General features: G+C 36.3%; 1 protein-coding gene across 1 annotated transcript; it reads left to right on the top strand.

Moving 5' to 3' along the window:
* Positions 1-937: 937 nt before the first annotated feature.
* LOC146168315 (uncharacterized) lies at positions 938-14,420 on the top strand. The gene is made up of 7 exons (XM_083386252.1): positions 938-1,225; positions 2,080-2,207; positions 3,248-3,440; positions 3,524-4,099; positions 6,495-9,902; positions 9,976-10,059; positions 13,636-14,420. Exons 1-7 carry the CDS (start codon positions 1,213-1,215, stop codon positions 14,241-14,243), a joined length of 5,010 nt encoding a protein of 1,669 aa, XP_083242378.1. The 5' UTR covers positions 938-1,212; the 3' UTR covers positions 14,244-14,420.
* The last annotated feature ends 3,743 nt before the right edge of the window (positions 14,421-18,163 follow it).

Below are 18,163 nucleotides of genomic sequence, written 5' to 3' on the forward strand. Positions count from 1 at the left end.
GAGAGTATATCTCTTAATTTTTTTATGCTTTTTAGTCCCAGTAAAATTTTATGCTTTTTAGTCCAGTATAAAATGGCGCCGTTCATAACGTCTCTCTAACTGGCACGTTAAAAAAGTCATGGTAAGGTTTTGGCGATTGGTGGACTTTTATGAAGTTATGCAGATGTGGGACCAATGGCCCTCACAATTTTGTTTAATCATCTTGATAAATACCATTATATCGAGCAATCCCATTGTTCACCAAATAAATGCATTTGCGAGGTTACCTATCGTGACGTGACGTTATGACTTATATTTGTCACGCCATCTCCGAGAATTGTCATTCTTCTTGAAAGAAAATAGGTCTACCTAGATTCGCCCATGAACTTTTCACAAACAATTATAGTTATCTCATGTTTTTAAATCTTCAAGTCACAAATATCTCGTGTTTAAACAAATCTTATATTCTTGCAATTTTAAAATCCTTACTTCCGTATGGGCATAAAATACTCTATAAACAGTTCAACTTAAAAGGGTTAAATAATTTTTTTCGAGACAAACCTTATCGGAGAAGAGATAATATAAATTCTTCGCAAGACATTGCGTAGAAAATTAATTAATTAATTATTTGGCATCGAAAACTGTCGGATTAAAATATGATTGTTTTATTTTAACTGCTAATAAAAACAATGGAATGCTCAACCAATAACTGAAGCTTTTGAGCCACGCAGTGTTATTTCCGCGTTGGAAGTTGGTCACATGACTTCAAGACAGGCTTAGTGACGCTGATTATTCAAAACAGATTATTAGGAGTTCGTGCATAAGGCTACTTGTGATTCAAGCACTCTGTGGTATTGGTCCGGAAGGAACAAGCAGCACGTCATCTTTGTCTCATCCCACTACAGGCATTCTAAAGTTACCAGCCTGATATTGTTTTCATAAAGTCGGACAGAATAAAGGTAGCCGAGAATGCTGAGCAGTTTATAGGTTTTAACATAAGTTAATTGACAGACCCTATAAAGGTAATTTTTCTTCAAGAACGCTGACAGAAACCTAGGTATTTTAATTATACGCTCGACGATTACCAGATTAGCATTAAATTATAAATTATTGGTCTTGCTTAACTAACAAACACCTCAATAAAATGATAGTTACTGTACCGATTTGATTCAAATTATCTTGAAGAATCTGAAATCTTAATTCGACAACAGCAAATCCGGATTATTATATATTATGGAATCTCCAAGTAAGTAAAAAATGCACAAATTTACGCAAGATATATTTTAAAAAATACTATAGGCCTACAACAAAGGTTTCCACCAGTACAACTATATCTGGAATTACACAATTATTTTATGTCACAACGAACAATTACATATGTAACATCGCGTTGACACTAACTAATAAATAACATTATATATGAACTAAAACAAATTTTAACAACTGTATATTTCTCTCTGCACAAATCAGTTTAAATTTAAACAAAACAAATAGCAAGTAAAAATACAAAATATGCCAAGTTCTTTCCCGTAAAAGGTATTCCTGCTTTATTTATGCCATAAATCTCACTATCACCACGGCGACAGCGCTTCACGTATTAAAACGTTATGTTGCCTAATATGCTTTCCAAATTGTTTAGCTAATCCTAAATATTTGAAATGTAATGCAAGTTTTACACAGTAAACGTATAACAAAGGCCACAGTAAAGGTACAACTGTTTAGGTGGGTTTACATTTGGTGAGAATGGTGTGAATGGCAGAAAAGATGAAACAACTTTAAACGAACATTTCAACCGTAAAATCAATTCCGCTCATAGCAAAAACCAACTAAGATTTTTTTACCGACACCGTTTATATGAGAAACCGAAGCCATTTAACTATATTTGGATAGTATCACACCCAAACCTAAATTAAACCATCTTGAAGCGCAAAACCATGATTTGCAAAAACTTCGAAACATCCAGAGTAATATTGCTCCTACATTGTTTTGCATTTTTATGCTAAACTAGTGGTAGTGACTTCTGGGATGTTTTTACTCTGCAGGTGTTTTACAATAAAGCAATTCTAATTAAACTAATTCTTGCGTATATTTATTTCACAGCTAATCAAGATGCCACTGAATCAACTATTAACGTCAAAAACAGTGCCCGAGTGCTTTCTAAGCGCATTAAAGCCAGCAACAAGCCAGGAAGCGCTTCCGATGGAGATGGAAGCAAACTCTTATCACAGGTACCAAACCAGCTATTGGACTACTGTAGCTTTTTTGGTTTTGTTTGACAACAGAAGTGATTAAAAAAGTTGCATCTTTAAACAAAATCTAATAGCTATATACTCTTACTTTCTTTTTCTTTTACGCCATGATGCGCGCTACTTGGGCACACTCACCATTAATCAATTCGTCATTACTTCCTGCTCAGTAAACAGATTTGATGACTCGTTAATGGGTACAGGACGTATTGTTTTAAAATATAATTAAACTATATTACAAGGTATAAACCAGGGGATGACAATGGCGTTTGATCGAAGAAACCACATCTTAACGTTCGTTTAATACAGGGGTTCTTAAACTGGGATCCATGGACCCCTTGGGGGTCTGTGAACAAGTTTTAAGGGCTCCATGAAGGCCCAATTGAAATATTAGTATATTTAGGAAGTAATCAATTTATCAAACGATAGAGTTTAATTAATATTATACGGTTTTGCACTGAATATACTTTCACATTTTTTGGATAGAAATCAGCAGATTTGTATTGTGACGTAAATTTATGACGTAATTTTTAATTTTTTTTTGCCTTCCGTGGTCCGCGCGAGCCGCCCATAAATGTTTGGGGTACGTGGTAAAAAAAAGTTTAAGAACCCCTGGTTTAATACTAAGTCGCTTTACTTAAATCCATTTTTTCAGCCAAAAGGCGATGCGATATGCATTCCACGGCATCTTGCCTCGTGTGACTCAAAAACTTAATAGTCTAATTGTTGGTAATTTATACTATGAATGTCGTTATTTAGACTTTAAAATTCCGGAATCTTGCCTTTTTTCGTAGTGGTTTTAGGTAGAGGGCCAGCTTTGGCAAGTATTTTGCGACATTAAAAGTAAAAATTGAACAAAAAACATGGTCGATATATTAGTCAAGTATTTAACCTGAACCCGGGGCCATGGCAAATTACTTAAATTGAAAATAAGATTTGAACTAAAACCAAAGAACGTCTATGTGTTTCTATTACCCTGGTAAACTGTAAAGATAATGTACATGTTTCTGGGAAATTTATAGAAACGGAGAGTTGTGCGAAAGTCAATGAGAAACAGCACACCAGTCAAAGATAGAATGGATAACCTGGAAAAAGAGAATCCTGGTTTATCTGCAAAAGAAGCACCCAAGAAATCTGTACGAATACGAAAATCTGTTCGGAAAATCGCCAGGGATGAATCTGATATAGAAATGCGGAAAAAGTTCCAACAAATGGGTAAGTTTATCAACAAATTTGCAAAGTTAATATTTGTTTAAAGGCAAATATAAAAATATATTCATTTATTTTGTGTCATCCAGCTGCGCCAAACAGCAAACAAACGACAACATCAAACACACTTCAACTTGCTACTGGATCGGGAGCTAAACGAGAATCGGTCAGGATCATTAAGACATCACTTTCAACAAGGCGACGGGCTTATCTATCTGGCCAAAAGGATGCAAGCGATAAGCCTAGTGAAGAGGAAGATAAAACTGTGGTTCGAAAAGTATCTCGTCGAATTAAAGTTAAAAGCATCCGTAGACCGAGTGAGCAAAACGTCGAAAATCAAAGCGTTGACAAACCGCAAACTTCGCCCTCTGCGCATGGACAGTTCCGGCGCATTCGTGCATCCCAAGTGGGAAGAGTTCTCAAGAAAGAAGAATCTTCCACAAACGAGACAAATAAAGTATTTCCTGCGGCTTCCGTGGAAGATGGCGGCAACAGTCTTGTTCCTAGAACAAGAAAGCTACGAATGTCACGCATCGCTAAGTTTGGGAATTCTGGCGCTTCTGCTGAGGCTCCGGGTGACGTTGCCCAAACTGCGTCGCAACGGACGGTGTCAATCAGACGAGTGAAAAGATCAGTTCGTTTGGCACCAGCTAAACAAGATGAACGTGAGATTTATATATGTATATATATTTATAAATAAATTTCGTTATAAATACATTTATATATATATATAAATATTAGGGTTGTTCAGATTTAATTTTTTTTTGAAAATTTATGCTTCCTGCTTGATCTCCCATTATGTGTCACATAAAAATGAGTTTCGTAAGTTTTCAAAACAATTAAACAACATTTAGGGGCTCCACAGACACCCCAAAGTTATCACACTGAAATTGCTAAAATCTGGGACTTCCCCTAACACGATACTGTACGTTTTTCTTAAAAAACACAGAAACCTTGTAATTTTTATATTAAACAATGGCAAGAAAGCATCACTAATCTATTTTCCAGTTTTATGTAACTTAAAATGTATTCTTAAAGCCCCCAAATCCCCACTTTACCCCATTTTTGGAGCTGTCATTTAATTTATCACATATGTACAATAAAATATATTTTAACAAATTGTATATTATGAAAAGCAAAGTATCAACAGTGAATAAAGAAGGAATATAACAGAAGTATACCAATGTAATAGTTAAAAAATGTAAAAAGGAACATCAATGAATAGCTTTTTTTATTTTTTAGCCAAGGTTTTTTTTAGAAAATGTGGGTATGATTGTCTGTGATCTTCAACAGCTTGTAGCAAGTTGTTTGTTGCTGTGGATTGTCGGTTAATATAGCAGCACAATCTGTGTTTACTTTTAACCCCTCTTTCTGCGGCATCATTCACAACTTTAACAGTACATGAAGACTTTAACTCGTTGTACCCATTATGAGCACCATGAATCGGGAGAATGCGTCGGCCAATCACATATCTGATTGAGTAGCGTAAAATAAACCAGGAATCTGTGCCAATCAAATCCTCTAAAGTGGTATAACTTTTAATTTTATGAGGCAAAAATAAACATTTTTGGCCATAGAAATCTTGTCCCATCCACCTTGTACTGTGTGTTGCACCTGCTTGATTGTCTTCTTCTTTCGTATGGACGATCTTATTATTCCAGTTCAAATGTCCGGGCAGAAGTCGAGATGCCAGCGGATAGTCTCATCGTCCAAGATTGTCAGACCATTTGTCCCACTTGGTTGGTGATATATTTGCACCGTAAGACTATGTGGTCTGCAGTCTGTTCCTCCAAACCTCAGTCACAGAAGCCCCATTTATTCATGGAAGACCTGGCACGCCCGACCCCTGTTCTCAGCCTGTTAAGGCGAGTCTAGGCTCGAATAGAGGTGGTGGGACAATAGTGGTGGAGAGGGGTAATCTTGCTCCTCGTTCCATTTGGTGGCCATCCATTCACCTACACCAGAGCTTTCACATTTCTGCAGTGATTTGAGTGCAGCTGGTATAAAGGAGCATCTCGAGGATAATAGCCTTTGGTATTGTGGCTCCTCTGGGGCGAAGCTCAGCGGGCTAGATGCCTGCCAGGGTCGGAATGTGAGTGTCCTGTCCAGATGCAATGCGAGGTATGTAGACATGGAAATCCAAAGTTCTTCCATTGGTATTGACGGACAATACACGTTTAATTTCCTTGTTATTGAGGTGGACTAAGAGTCCTCTCAACACTGCGCCAATTCCCTTCAGCATGCAAGATCGCCAAGTCATCAGCGTATGCTTGGAGACTGTGGCGGGCAGATCACTGTAATAAACATTAAACAGCAAAGGAGCCAGAACTGATCCCTGAGGCATGCCGTTTCTAAGGCGTCATAACCTGCTTTGATGGAGCCGTTGTTTGTCTTAAAACAAAGCTGCGATTATGGACAAGTTCCATGATCATGCTGACCATGTGTTTGTTAAAAATAATAATCACTGATTATGCTGCTATGTTAAATGACAATCCTCAGCAACGTGCAAGCTTGCTACAGGCTGTTGAAGATCACAGGCGATCATAAACAGCTTTTAAATAATTCGATAAAATGTATTTTATTGAATATATGTGATAAATCAAATGACAACTCTAAAAATGGGGTAAAGTAGGGCTTTAGGGGCTTTAAGAATACATTTTGAGTTACATAAAACTGGAAAATAGATTAGTGAGGCTTTCTTGCCATTGTTTAATATAAAAATTACAAGGTTTCTTTAAAAAAAACGTACAGTATCGTGTTAGGGGAAGTCCCGGATTTTAGCAATTTTAGTGTGGTAACTTTGGGGTGCCTGCGGAACCCCTAAATGTTGTCCAATTGTTTTGAAAACTTGTGAAACTGATTTTTATGTGACACATAATGGGAAATCAAGCAGGAAGCATAAATTTTCAAAAAAAAGTTAAATCTGAACATCCCCAATAAATATATATGTTACAGAATAAAGTACGGGAGGTTTGCAACCTACTGCATAAAATTTAGCTGTAGATAGAACACTACACTAAAGAATCAGATGCGAACATTTCTACTATTGCTTTCTTATAGGAGCGAGCAATGAAATGGATGATAAAAGCGAGAAGACCGGCGATGTGGGTACAGAAGAAAAGCCGAAATTTCGAAGGTCCGTAAAAGTAAGAGTATCAAGTCGTACCAAAGCTAAACAAACGGATTCTGCTTCATTACTTCCGCTACCAGGCGAAAAACAGCAAAGTAGTGATAAACAGGTTGGGGAAGAAACGCCCATCGGTCGTCCGAAAAAGTTGCGAATATCAAAGTACATCAAGGTTCAAGACAAGCAAGGTTCAGTGCGTCGAGTAATCCGGGCATCTGCAAGGCACACTGCTCCACTCGCTGAAAGAATTAAAGCATTTAAAACTGCAGTCGATGACCAGTCAACTGGACAACCTTCCCAGTACAGAAAAAAATATTTAGGAGCGTATCTTAAAGAGGGAGGGGAACATGAGGAAGAAAACGAGTCTGAAACGATAAGACCAGTGCGAAAAATCAGTAAACGCATTATTCGAAAATCTTGCAGAAATGCCCCGTCCATTAGGACGCGTTCTAAGCAGCTACAACAGGCTAACGTGGAACCAAATGCAGAACTGGAGAAAATTAGACAAAGTCGTTTAGATGAGGCTTTGGATTCTGTCACACGAAAACCGCTCGCCTTGCCCAAAACCTACCACGTTATCCCTGATTCTGAAAATGACTCTGATGCACATGATGAAGAGGAGTCTGAATTAAAACTACAAGTTGTAGAAAACAGCCAAGATGAAGCACAACGAAATGATTTACTGCAGGACGAAGAACTCAAATCACATCAAAATATTGACATAGAAAATAAACATGCTTCGGATGACAGTCATCAACTAAACCAAACTAATACGAATGCCGCAAATAACGAACCAATAATCCAGGAAATTGAGACACGTGAAATAAGAAATCAATCTGACATAAAATCCATTGCAGAATCATTTAATGCAGAAAGGAAAGAGGAAGTATCGGACACCTATCTAACCATGGAATACAGTGATAGGCAAGTTTCAATGATAAAAGAAGACCAGTCACATATTTCTGAAACTGAAGAGGTAACGGCAGATTCATCAAAGTCTAAAGTTCGAGATTGCTTAGAGAAAAACGAATTTAAGCCCGCTGCGACAATAGAAGATTCTGGAACCTGTTATGGCCAAGTAATAACGTCAAATACCGAACAGGAAGTTAAAAATGAAAATACTGTAGTTGAACAAGCCAGTGACAAAGACCTGTTTAATGAGAAGGGATTGACACAATCTGATTCGCCTCGAAACAGTAAAGTAAATAGTCCCACACACGAGCAACAGTTGCAACATAAAAACAGTACCACCGAAGACACATCATCAGAATCGCAAGAAGTATTGGAAATACAAACGACCAATGAAGAAGAACATGACATTATGCCAACTGTGCTGTCTGAGGGCCAAGTTAATGTTGATAATAAGCAGTGTTCACATAGCACAGATACTGAAATAAAAACCATTCCATACGATACCTGTTATGGCCAAGTAATAACGTCAAATACCGAACAGGAAGTTAAAAATGAAAATACTGTAGTTGAACGAGCCAGTGACATAGACCTGTTTAATGAGAAGGGGTTAACACAATCTGATTCGCCTCGAAACAGTAAAGTAAATAGTCCCACACACGAGCAACAGTTGCAACATAAAAACAGTACCACCGAAGACACATCATCAGAATCGCAAGAAGTATTGGAAATACAAACGACCAATGAAGAAGAACATGACATTATGCCAACTGTGCTGTCTGAGGGCCAAGTTAATGTTGATAATAAACAGTGTTCACATAGCACAGATACTGAAATACAAACCATTCCATACGATACCTGTTATGGCCAAGTAATAACGTCAAATACCGAACAGGAAGTTAAAAATGAAAATACTGTAGTTGAACGAGCCAGTGACACAGACCTGTTTAATGAGAAGGGGTTGACACAATCTGATTCGCCTCGAAACAGTAAAGTAAATAGTCCCACACACGAGCAACAGTTGCAACATAAAAACAGTACCACCGAAGACACATCATCAGAATCGCAAGAAGTATTGGAAATACAAACGACCAATGAAGAAGAACATGACATTATGCCAACTGTGCTGTCTGAGGGCCAAGTTAATGTTGATAATAAACAGTGTTCACATAGCACAGATACTGAAATACAAACCATTCCATACAATACCCCCAGTGAGTCACAATATGAAAAATGTAATAACACGAATGTGGACGTTATTTATGAAACGCATACGACGGAACAGATAAATCCCAACAATGATGTCCAGCAAACACTTGACGAAAATGTTCAGGAATCAACCGATGATGCTGGACAGCAATTGAAGATTCAAGAGTATCAAAAAGGTGAAACAGAATTGGAAACGGTTGAAACATCTTCAAATATCGACTACAAAACAGTGACGGAAAAACCTGCGCTGGCAACTGTCGCTTCCAGTGAGCGAAAAGAAAGCCCATCTAGCAGTCTGGCAGGCGAAAATGAAACTAATGAAGAGAAACAGAATACTTTTTACGATTCCGATGAGAAAACCTCTATCGTAGCATACCCTGACCAAGCGAAAGAAGAGGAAATTACTGAAGACACAATTAATCAAAATGATAAAGATATTAATATAGAAAAAAACGAAACAACTCAGCATTTAAAAGAAAATGAAATTGATAACGACGATTCTACTTGGGAAACAGAAAATAAAAACCAACAAATAGAAAATGAATTTTCCGCGATCAATCAAAATGATATAATTAGGCAGGAAGAACCAACTAAACATTTGGAGAACGTTGAAAATGTTGGCGAAACAATAGAAGAGCAAAATAATTGTGTCGGTATAGAACAAGAAACGGAATCATGTCTAGTTAGCGATAAACATGATGAATACTTAAAAGAAACAAAAACAAATGTCGAAACAATCCATAAGGAAATTAAGGAATATGGTGTGACACAAGAAAATGACACAACTAATAGCGAGGAAATAGAGGAACCCAATGATTTAAGCTCACAGCAGAGTCTACTAAACAAAAGTCTCGCCACTACGCCAGAAACTGAATCAGAGGAACGCTACGTCAAGACGGAACAAACAAAGGAAGCCCCTAACATAACCCAGTCTTTATCTTTCTCTCAAGATGAATCTAACAGTTCGCAAACTGGTGAAAAATTCAGTGTAAATGATCTTTTTGATTCAAACCAAGTAGCTAATTTAAATATGGAGACTGAGGAAGAAAATGCTGAGGGTTTGGTTCTGACAGAAAAATGGAGGAAGAAGTGCAGGGCAAAGTACATACATACTTACAGGAAGCATGCTAGAGAAGCACAACAACAACAAGACTACAAACGCGAAGCCGAGATGCTTGAGAAGATACAGAAACTACAAGCCCAGCCACAACTAATTCCCCAAGGTAAATAGCATCCGGAAATTTAAAACCTTTGATGGGAATAAATATTAAAATAACAATAAATTTGTCTATGCAGACTTTCAATACGATGAAGCACATTCTTCCCAGCTAACATTAAAACGTGATGATGCGTATTCAGATGCTAGCGAAGAGTTATCGGGTATGTAAAGTTTATTAATCCATTTTTTTAATTTTAATTTTAACTCTCTTGGACAAAATGGTTACTTCACCACCAAAAGCTAGTCAAACTACAAAATATTGTCCTACAATTTCAATGGCAAAAAAAAACCACGACATTAAGACAGATCTATATTTCATAAATATTAAAAAAATTATTTCAAAAAAAAAACTACTAATATTATTCGCCATGAAATACAAGATAAAAACAATTCCGCGCCGTTTAACTAACAAATTGGCGTAGGCCTTGAACAAACCTTTCCAGCGATGCCAACCTCGATGCCAACCTCGATGCCACTGGTATGGGGCATAATTGGATTGCCATTTTTTAGAAACGTAAATCCGGGACGCATATTGAAAACTGCAAATAAACTTAATGTAGGCCTAATACAAAATAATTTAATGCAACTAATTAACTTAATGGGGTTGAGGTTGTTCTATATTTTGTCAAGGGGTATTTTTCAGGGCCTAATTTTTCAGGGTGGGTTGTCTGAGTAATTTAAATTGTAACCGAAAGTAATGTCCGTATTGTGAATAAAATGCGTCGGGTAAATACTTTTTACAATTAAGTAGGATGCGGCCAATGTGAAAGCAGCAACACTATTAGGTGCCACATATTGCCTAAGGCGCTGTGTCCATAATAAAATTGGTATTCCCCGGATCAAGTCATTCTCAATTATAGGTTAAACAAAATGTAAAGATTCCATCAAGCTGGCCTCTTAATAACTATTACATATAATGCTGTATTCTGCGTCATTGGCTTGAGTCGCGTGTTATTGCCGATGATTTAAAAAGGTAATTTACCAAGTTACTAAAAAGTAATGTTACGGATAGCGTAATGTCCTGGCTTGAGTGCTAAATAGTGTGTAAATTGGTAAACATTTTAACTTTCCCTAAATAAAATATTTTAATTTCTTTAATTGTTATACAGCATATATGTTGGTCGTCCCTTGACAATTTTTCGCTGATTGTGCCTGAAACTAAATGCTTCCCCAAAATTAGATTCACACCTTATAGCCTGTGTGGAAGCAGCATTTAATCGGATCGCGTGTTATAATTAACGCATTTATTTGCGTGATTTCGAAATTAAAATTTTACATTATGTTAAAACAAATTGCGAATAATATGTGCTTATTTGAAATAAAACGACTAGTAAATACCCAACGGCTAATCACGTCAAACATATTTTACTTAACAAAAACCAGTGACATATATCGATGGGGAACCACTCACTAACGTAAAACCTTAAGTTGTAGCAGCCATTGTTCACATTGCGTGATATTCATGCAAATACGTAACCTGGTGCCATACTGCGTCCAACGCAAGTAAAATCTCGTTTGAAACAAAAATTTGCTACTATTAAAACCGCCGCATTAAATGCGAAATTTTGCAAACTCTACCTATATTTTGCGCACTAACAGACATCAAAAAGTTTTTAAACATATAAGTCTTAAGCTGGAAACATTAAATCTTATTTTTGTACAATCAGTATGTTATGACTTTGATTTGATTTGTAATGCTGAAAACCCGCGGCATTTATCGATTCAGAATTACTAACAAACGTTAAGCTTTAAGTTGTAACAGCAATTGTTTAGACTTGTGTAATATTCAAACAAATAATACCGACACCAAACTGCGTCATGCATGATAAATAATCCTTGAAAATAAAAATTACTCAACCGTGACCGGTTTGCGACGGCGCTCGCTTAAGATGCGCGACTTTCCAATAGAAAGAGACAATTTTTTTTCTTTCTTGGAGCGCACGACTTTTTTTCTATTTTACCCCCTCGCCTGGCGTCTCGCTTAAGAGGGAGCAGTATGAGCTACGTTGCTCTGTCTCCTTAAGATCTCGTGTCAGCGACCGAGCGGCGAACATGTGTGATTGTGTGGACCGGCCGAAAAACTTTCAAATTTATATATATATAGATTTTCATTCCCTAATTTAAGGCCCCTAAGAGAAACACTAAAAACTATCTTCCAAAATTCAAGAAATAATAATCCGTCTCAATAAAATTGTTTTTGCCCCCTCTAAAAAAATTAGACCTTTCTTAAAAAGATGTCTCTCAGCACTCGTCGGATAATAACCATTTAAATTTTTTTACCCACCACACAGAAAAAAGAAACTAACCCCAGCAACCTCACCCCCAGAAAAATATTTGTTAACACCCGCTGAAAATATAATTAATTTATGTAACCGATATTAATATTCATAAGTGATCGCGAAAATTTTTAAACACTTCTATAGCATGTTTAGTTCGAGATGAAACTGAACGATTTTTTTACACGGAGCTTCAGCTAGCCTACCTGGCCAAAGAAAAACAAATATTAAAGTTTAAAATATTTTATATTTATCATTGCATATGAGAAATTTTGCGATTTTGGCTCGTATAGCAACATCCCACTAATATACTTAACCTATAACAAGACAAGTAGAGGCAAACTGTTTACATCGAAGTTTTTTAGGTCGAATGTTTCTTGATTATGGTTTCCGAAACTCATAGTGTCTTAAAAACAGATTTTGTAGAAACCTATGTAGGTTTAATTTACCAGGTTACTTGATATAAATCACTTTGTAACGCCGAAAAATACCTAAATTTCCTATGGTTGTTTTAACACTTTGAGAGCGTAACGCAAAACCAAAAGCAATTTAGGTGGCCCATTTTTGTTTCAAAAAACCTCTTGGGCAAAAAGAAAAGGTTCCCATAGGCAAAACTTCTTTGAAAAACTGATAACGTTGTGCTTTGACTCTGACTTTAGAAACGCTATTGTTTTGTTAGTTGGTGTTTTTTTATTAATTTCAGGAATCAGAAAACCCTAATTTTAGGTTTAACAATACTAAACTGTAAATCAGCTGGCCCGGCCAAAATAAATTCATCTTTCAGAATTCGCCTTTATTCAGGACTTAGGGAAAAACGACTATGTCTTGAAGACCTTTGTGGTCTAAATCTAAAGTTATTACGGCTCTATATAGAGTCTACGAACTTTAAGACAGAAAAAATTGGATTGAGCAATAAGATAGAAATTATAATAACATCAACGTCGGAATAAAACACCGTTCGATCTGGGGATTTTAAGGTTTATCGAGGACAACTAGATTTATAGATTTAGTCGGTAACTTTATATATAGTCTGACGCGAAAAGTATTGGGGGTCATGCTTATAGTAAGGTATAATTTTTTTTTCAGTAACATTTGTAAATATTATGGATTTGCACATTACTCGCCGAAAAACATTATCTATACATTTTTCTATTTTTTTCTTGATCTTAGATTTTTCTTAATACTTAAAGCATTTGGTTATTTTGTTGGATTGTTAATCGATCGCTTGCAATTCTGACTAGCATAGACAATTGCTATCAATTTATAGTGGTTTTATCTTTATTGAATTACTATTAGATACAGATATTAGGTACACTACGTACGGATCTGTAATGTAGCTTGATAATGTAACATCTTAATCAAGAAGCTGTCGATCTACTCGACCTTTTTGGCTTTGCAATTTATTATCAAGATACAGATATTAACTTTCTAATTAACAAGTAGTTTCACTTTTGGTTTTAGATAGGGACGGAGGGGCCGAAAATACGAAAGTTGAAATTGTTAAAGCTGAAACGGCGCCTACACAAGAGAAATATAACGATGACAAAGATGATAAAGATGTGGAGGTGGAAGAAGAATATGTGGAAGAAGAAGAATACGAGGAAGAAGAATATGAGGAAGACGAAGAATATGAGGAAGAAGAATATGAAGAAGAAGAATATGAGGACGAGGAAGAATATGAAGAAGAAGAATACGAGGAAGAGGAGGAGGATTCGGAATACGACAAAGAGGAGGTGGTTGTTTATGTGGATGAAGACGGCAATGAAATAGAGGTTGATGAAGACGCCGAGTTCGATGAGGATGGCAATCAGATTATTTACGTCACAGATTCTGAGGAAGAAGAGATTGGTTCGGATGAGGAGATTGTCTACGAGGATGAAGATGGCAATTTAGTGGACGCTGATGGAAATCCAATCGACGAGGATGAGGTTGAAGTTGTGGAAGAGGAGTATAGTGATGACGGCGAAGAGGAAGTTATTTACATGGATGAGGATGGTAATTACGTTGACGCAGATGGAAATATAGTCGAGTACGAGCCAGATAGTGATGATGAAGTAATCGAAGAATAAACCAGATATCCTCTAAGTGCCTCACTTCTACTAAAAAAAATTATTACCGATGGGCACGCGGTACTTTCTTTTCCTTATTTACCATACTAGCATACATATTAAAGCACAATCTACACCACTGTAAGATATTATACATGTATATCTTTAAAACACATTTTTATGGTTGACTGTTTTTTTTTTTTTGAGAAACCTTAACAAATGTAGAGAACGTTAACAAATGTAGCCAATATAACAGGGGTGGCCAACACGCGGCTCGCGAGACGCATGCGGCTCTTACCACTGTGGCACTTCTGATTTTTTAGAATGTTTCGAATTCGTTTGGTTAAGTTATGGAATATTGCCTCTTCCGTGTCAGACTGTTCGCCGTGAGGCCATTTTATTTTGAGTAACACGTTTGAAACAAGATAAACGGGGAAAATATGCCCAAATAAAATTGATAAATGACATTATATCGAGAAATGTGTATTTCTTCCTTCAATGCGTCGCGTCTCCTTCTAAATTAAAATTTTGTCTGTTTAACGAATTAAATGCACTTTTTTCGCCTTTTGTGCGATCGCTTCGTGAGAGTGAGCACGAAATATAGTAATATTCTTCTCGTTCCATGTGTGTAATGTAAGGTGGCCCTTTGCGGTTAACCAAGTAATAAATGCGGCTCTTGGTATCTGATTGGTTGGCCACCCCTGTTGTATAATAATAAACAAATCTACATTTATAAAAGAACGTCGCATATAACATAATATAATGTTTTGCGACGCAGCACTCAATTAACTCTGTGTTATTTTATAATGATCATTGTCTGTATATAATGTGTTTATTTATGTTATTTTCTTATTATACCCATGTCCTATGTTCAACAGGCAGCTCACTGCGGTTTAGTGTTGTAATAAATGTAACCAAACATAAGCACATTATTGCACTTATTGAAATTAAAACACAACGGCATGGCATAAAATATTTTACTCCACACATGGCCTATTATTGTAATCTTTAATTTTTCACCCTGTAAATAATTATTCATCATCACGTTTTATTTATCGAAAATGCATGAAACTTCTTATTCGTTATTGTTCATAAACGTGTATTTCTGCATTAAAGTAGCCTATATACTTGTCATAATAAATGCTAGGTTTAGAACCTTCGTTATTTAGCTCATTTGGTTAAAGCCAAACGGGTGGAGTCATGAGTGTTTTGCTTAACAGTTCAGGCAATTACAATTTAGAGAAGGGTGACCCAAAGTTGACAGAATCGTGGGCCACAATTTTGTTGTCTAATGTTTGCTGGTCACATACAGTGGGCTACATGCGTACCAGGGGCGCATAAATGACTTTTGTTGGCCGAAGAATGAAAATGCTCAAAGATGACATCACAATTAACACAATATACGCTCAAGAAACCTGTTGTTTTTGTCGAACTCGCATGTAAAAAATGAGTTTTTTGTCGAACTCGTTTGCAAGTAAAAATACCTTATATTTAGCTTAACCTTTTAACTTAAGAAAGAGCTTGTGATTAGACTCCTAAAACAGATGCTTACATTAATCGATTCAAGGTTATTTATCGCGATATTTTTTGGCTAGGTTTAAGGTCATTGACCCGATAAATGTTATTAGCAGCACACTTCATGGGCAAAACTCAAACAGTGCGTTTATTTTGTTAAAACTTCTAGTTGTACAAGTTGTTTATGATAATAGCCAAATTCAGTGACGTGCGGTGAGGTTCCTAGATGGTGAGGCACTAATTTTTTCAAGTCACGTTTTTCTTTAACAACCACAGAAAAATGTATAGAACTAATAAAAATAAAAAAAATTATCAGCATGCTTTCATGTTTATTAGAAAATTGAAAACAAGAAACAAGGAAAGTTGAAAAGGCGCATTTTTAAAGCACAGCCACCGGTAGCGTAGCCAGCCGAAAATTTGCGGGGCAAAAAGTTTGAACTTTTTTGGTTTAACTTTTGCCATTGTATGAGCTGCGCATCGAACACAAATAAATATGCTAGCAAACCGTTTTGAGCAGCAACTGACTGAGTTTTAGCGCAATACGACAAAAACATTCAGAGAGCAAAAACAAAATGACTAGAAACTATTAAAACTACATTAATAAGTATACCAAACATAATAATAACTATACGTCGTTCATGACGTTGCAGTGCATGACAATTAAAGGTGTTGCATGCCTGTTATCCACTGTTGTGGTACTGCTCAATGCTACAAAACAAATCATTATTAAGAGTACAATATTTATAAATTTTGGGGGGACCATGACCCCTGTGCCCCCCCTGGCTACGCCTATGACAGCAACACATCCACTCCTTTTTTACCAATCTCTTTGAAGTTTCGTGTTATTTTTTGTCCTGTCGTATAATGCAAACTTTTTAAATCTGTGACAGGTCTGCCTATGACTTCAACTTTAGATTGAAAGTTTATTTTAAAAGAATTTCTCAGCTTAGATACTAAATTTTCGTCCATTTTAGTTGGACGTCACAATTGAGGCATGCCTCAAATCGTAGCTAAATAGTTCATGATGTTTTCCGAGAGAATTTGCGAAAGAAAAAGGCACGCATAATGCAGTGTATGGCACTTTTGTAAACTGAAGAGAGCCACGGCTTGGCGCTGCCTCACTGCGTATTTCAACGATTTTGACCGCTTGAAGGCTCGCTATGAATCCCGCCACAGAAATAGAAAAAAACTAAACCACGCGAGGGAGTACGACTTCAGCAATTCATAAAAAAAAGCACCTCAAACGGGCAATCTTTACTATACTTTAGCAAGTAATATATATTCTGTGATAACCATCTCTTTGATATAACTTTTGCTTTGCTAGATGTTGCCAGGTGAGGCACTGCCTCACCTGCCTCCCCTGACTGCACGTCCCTGGACAAATTACAAAGATTTTATCGATTACTGCAAAAAAATGCATTAAATTAACTTTGCTGAAAGAAAATGACATTTATTTCATATAGGCCTACTTATAGTTGTAGGGGTAGTTTGAAAAATGTTTTATAATGTTTATTTATTTGCAAAAGGTTTCAGGACACATTAGTTAATTGGAGAGGATATACACCAAATGGTATTCTTAATATTTGTAGAGAGTAAATTGATTTTTTCGGAAAGAGATGTGTTTGCAAAATGGATATACTCCTACAAATTGATAACATATGCCAACAAAATCAAATGTTCATGAGTTTAAACTTTAATGGGTTCGCCTTATTTTTCTTAACTATGTTACGTGGATCAGCTTCCTTTGGCGCGAAATTTGACGCGTGTCAGAGAATACTAAATATTTAAAAAAAATTAAAATTCTTAAAAAGTTTTGTTAATTGAAATACAGCCGATTTGTTGTGCGAATAGTTTAAAAGATGTGGCATTTGTTTACAACTTTACACAATGAGATGAACGGAAACTTTAAAAGATGGCGTACCGGTTACAAAGTTAGGCGATGTTATAAAACAACTAAAACCTTATACGCAGATGTTAAACTAAACGGAGTCAAAGTGTAGGTATATATGTCGAAATGGAAGCAAATCTTTCGCTAAAGCGGGCAATATTTTCATTAATTTGAATTTTACCTTTAAATGAGGCGTGGTTTATTGAGTAGGCTACACAAAAAATATTCGTAAATTGTGTAGTTAATGTATACACTGTCCGTGCCACAAGTTATTCTTGAGCGCACAAAAACAACGAAAAGCTACAATAACTTCTATTATCGATAATGTCTTGGCTTTCTAGATACCGGGTAGCACTTCTTTGTGTTATACTTAGATAAGTTATGCATCTGTTTGTATTTTCCTTATTTTTCCAACCGCACCAGTGGTTCTTGAACTTTTTCTACTGCGCAACCCACTCTTTGGTAATTGTCCTGTGACTTGCGCACCACTCAAATAATGACTATATCATTCAAAAAGTACGGTAATTCGGTATTTTTC

This window comes from Ascidiella aspersa, chromosome 1, assembly GCF_963924565.1.
Source record: "Ascidiella aspersa chromosome 1, kaAscAspe10.2, whole genome shotgun sequence".
NCBI classification, from domain to species: domain Eukaryota; kingdom Metazoa; phylum Chordata; class Ascidiacea; order Phlebobranchia; family Ascidiidae; genus Ascidiella; species Ascidiella aspersa.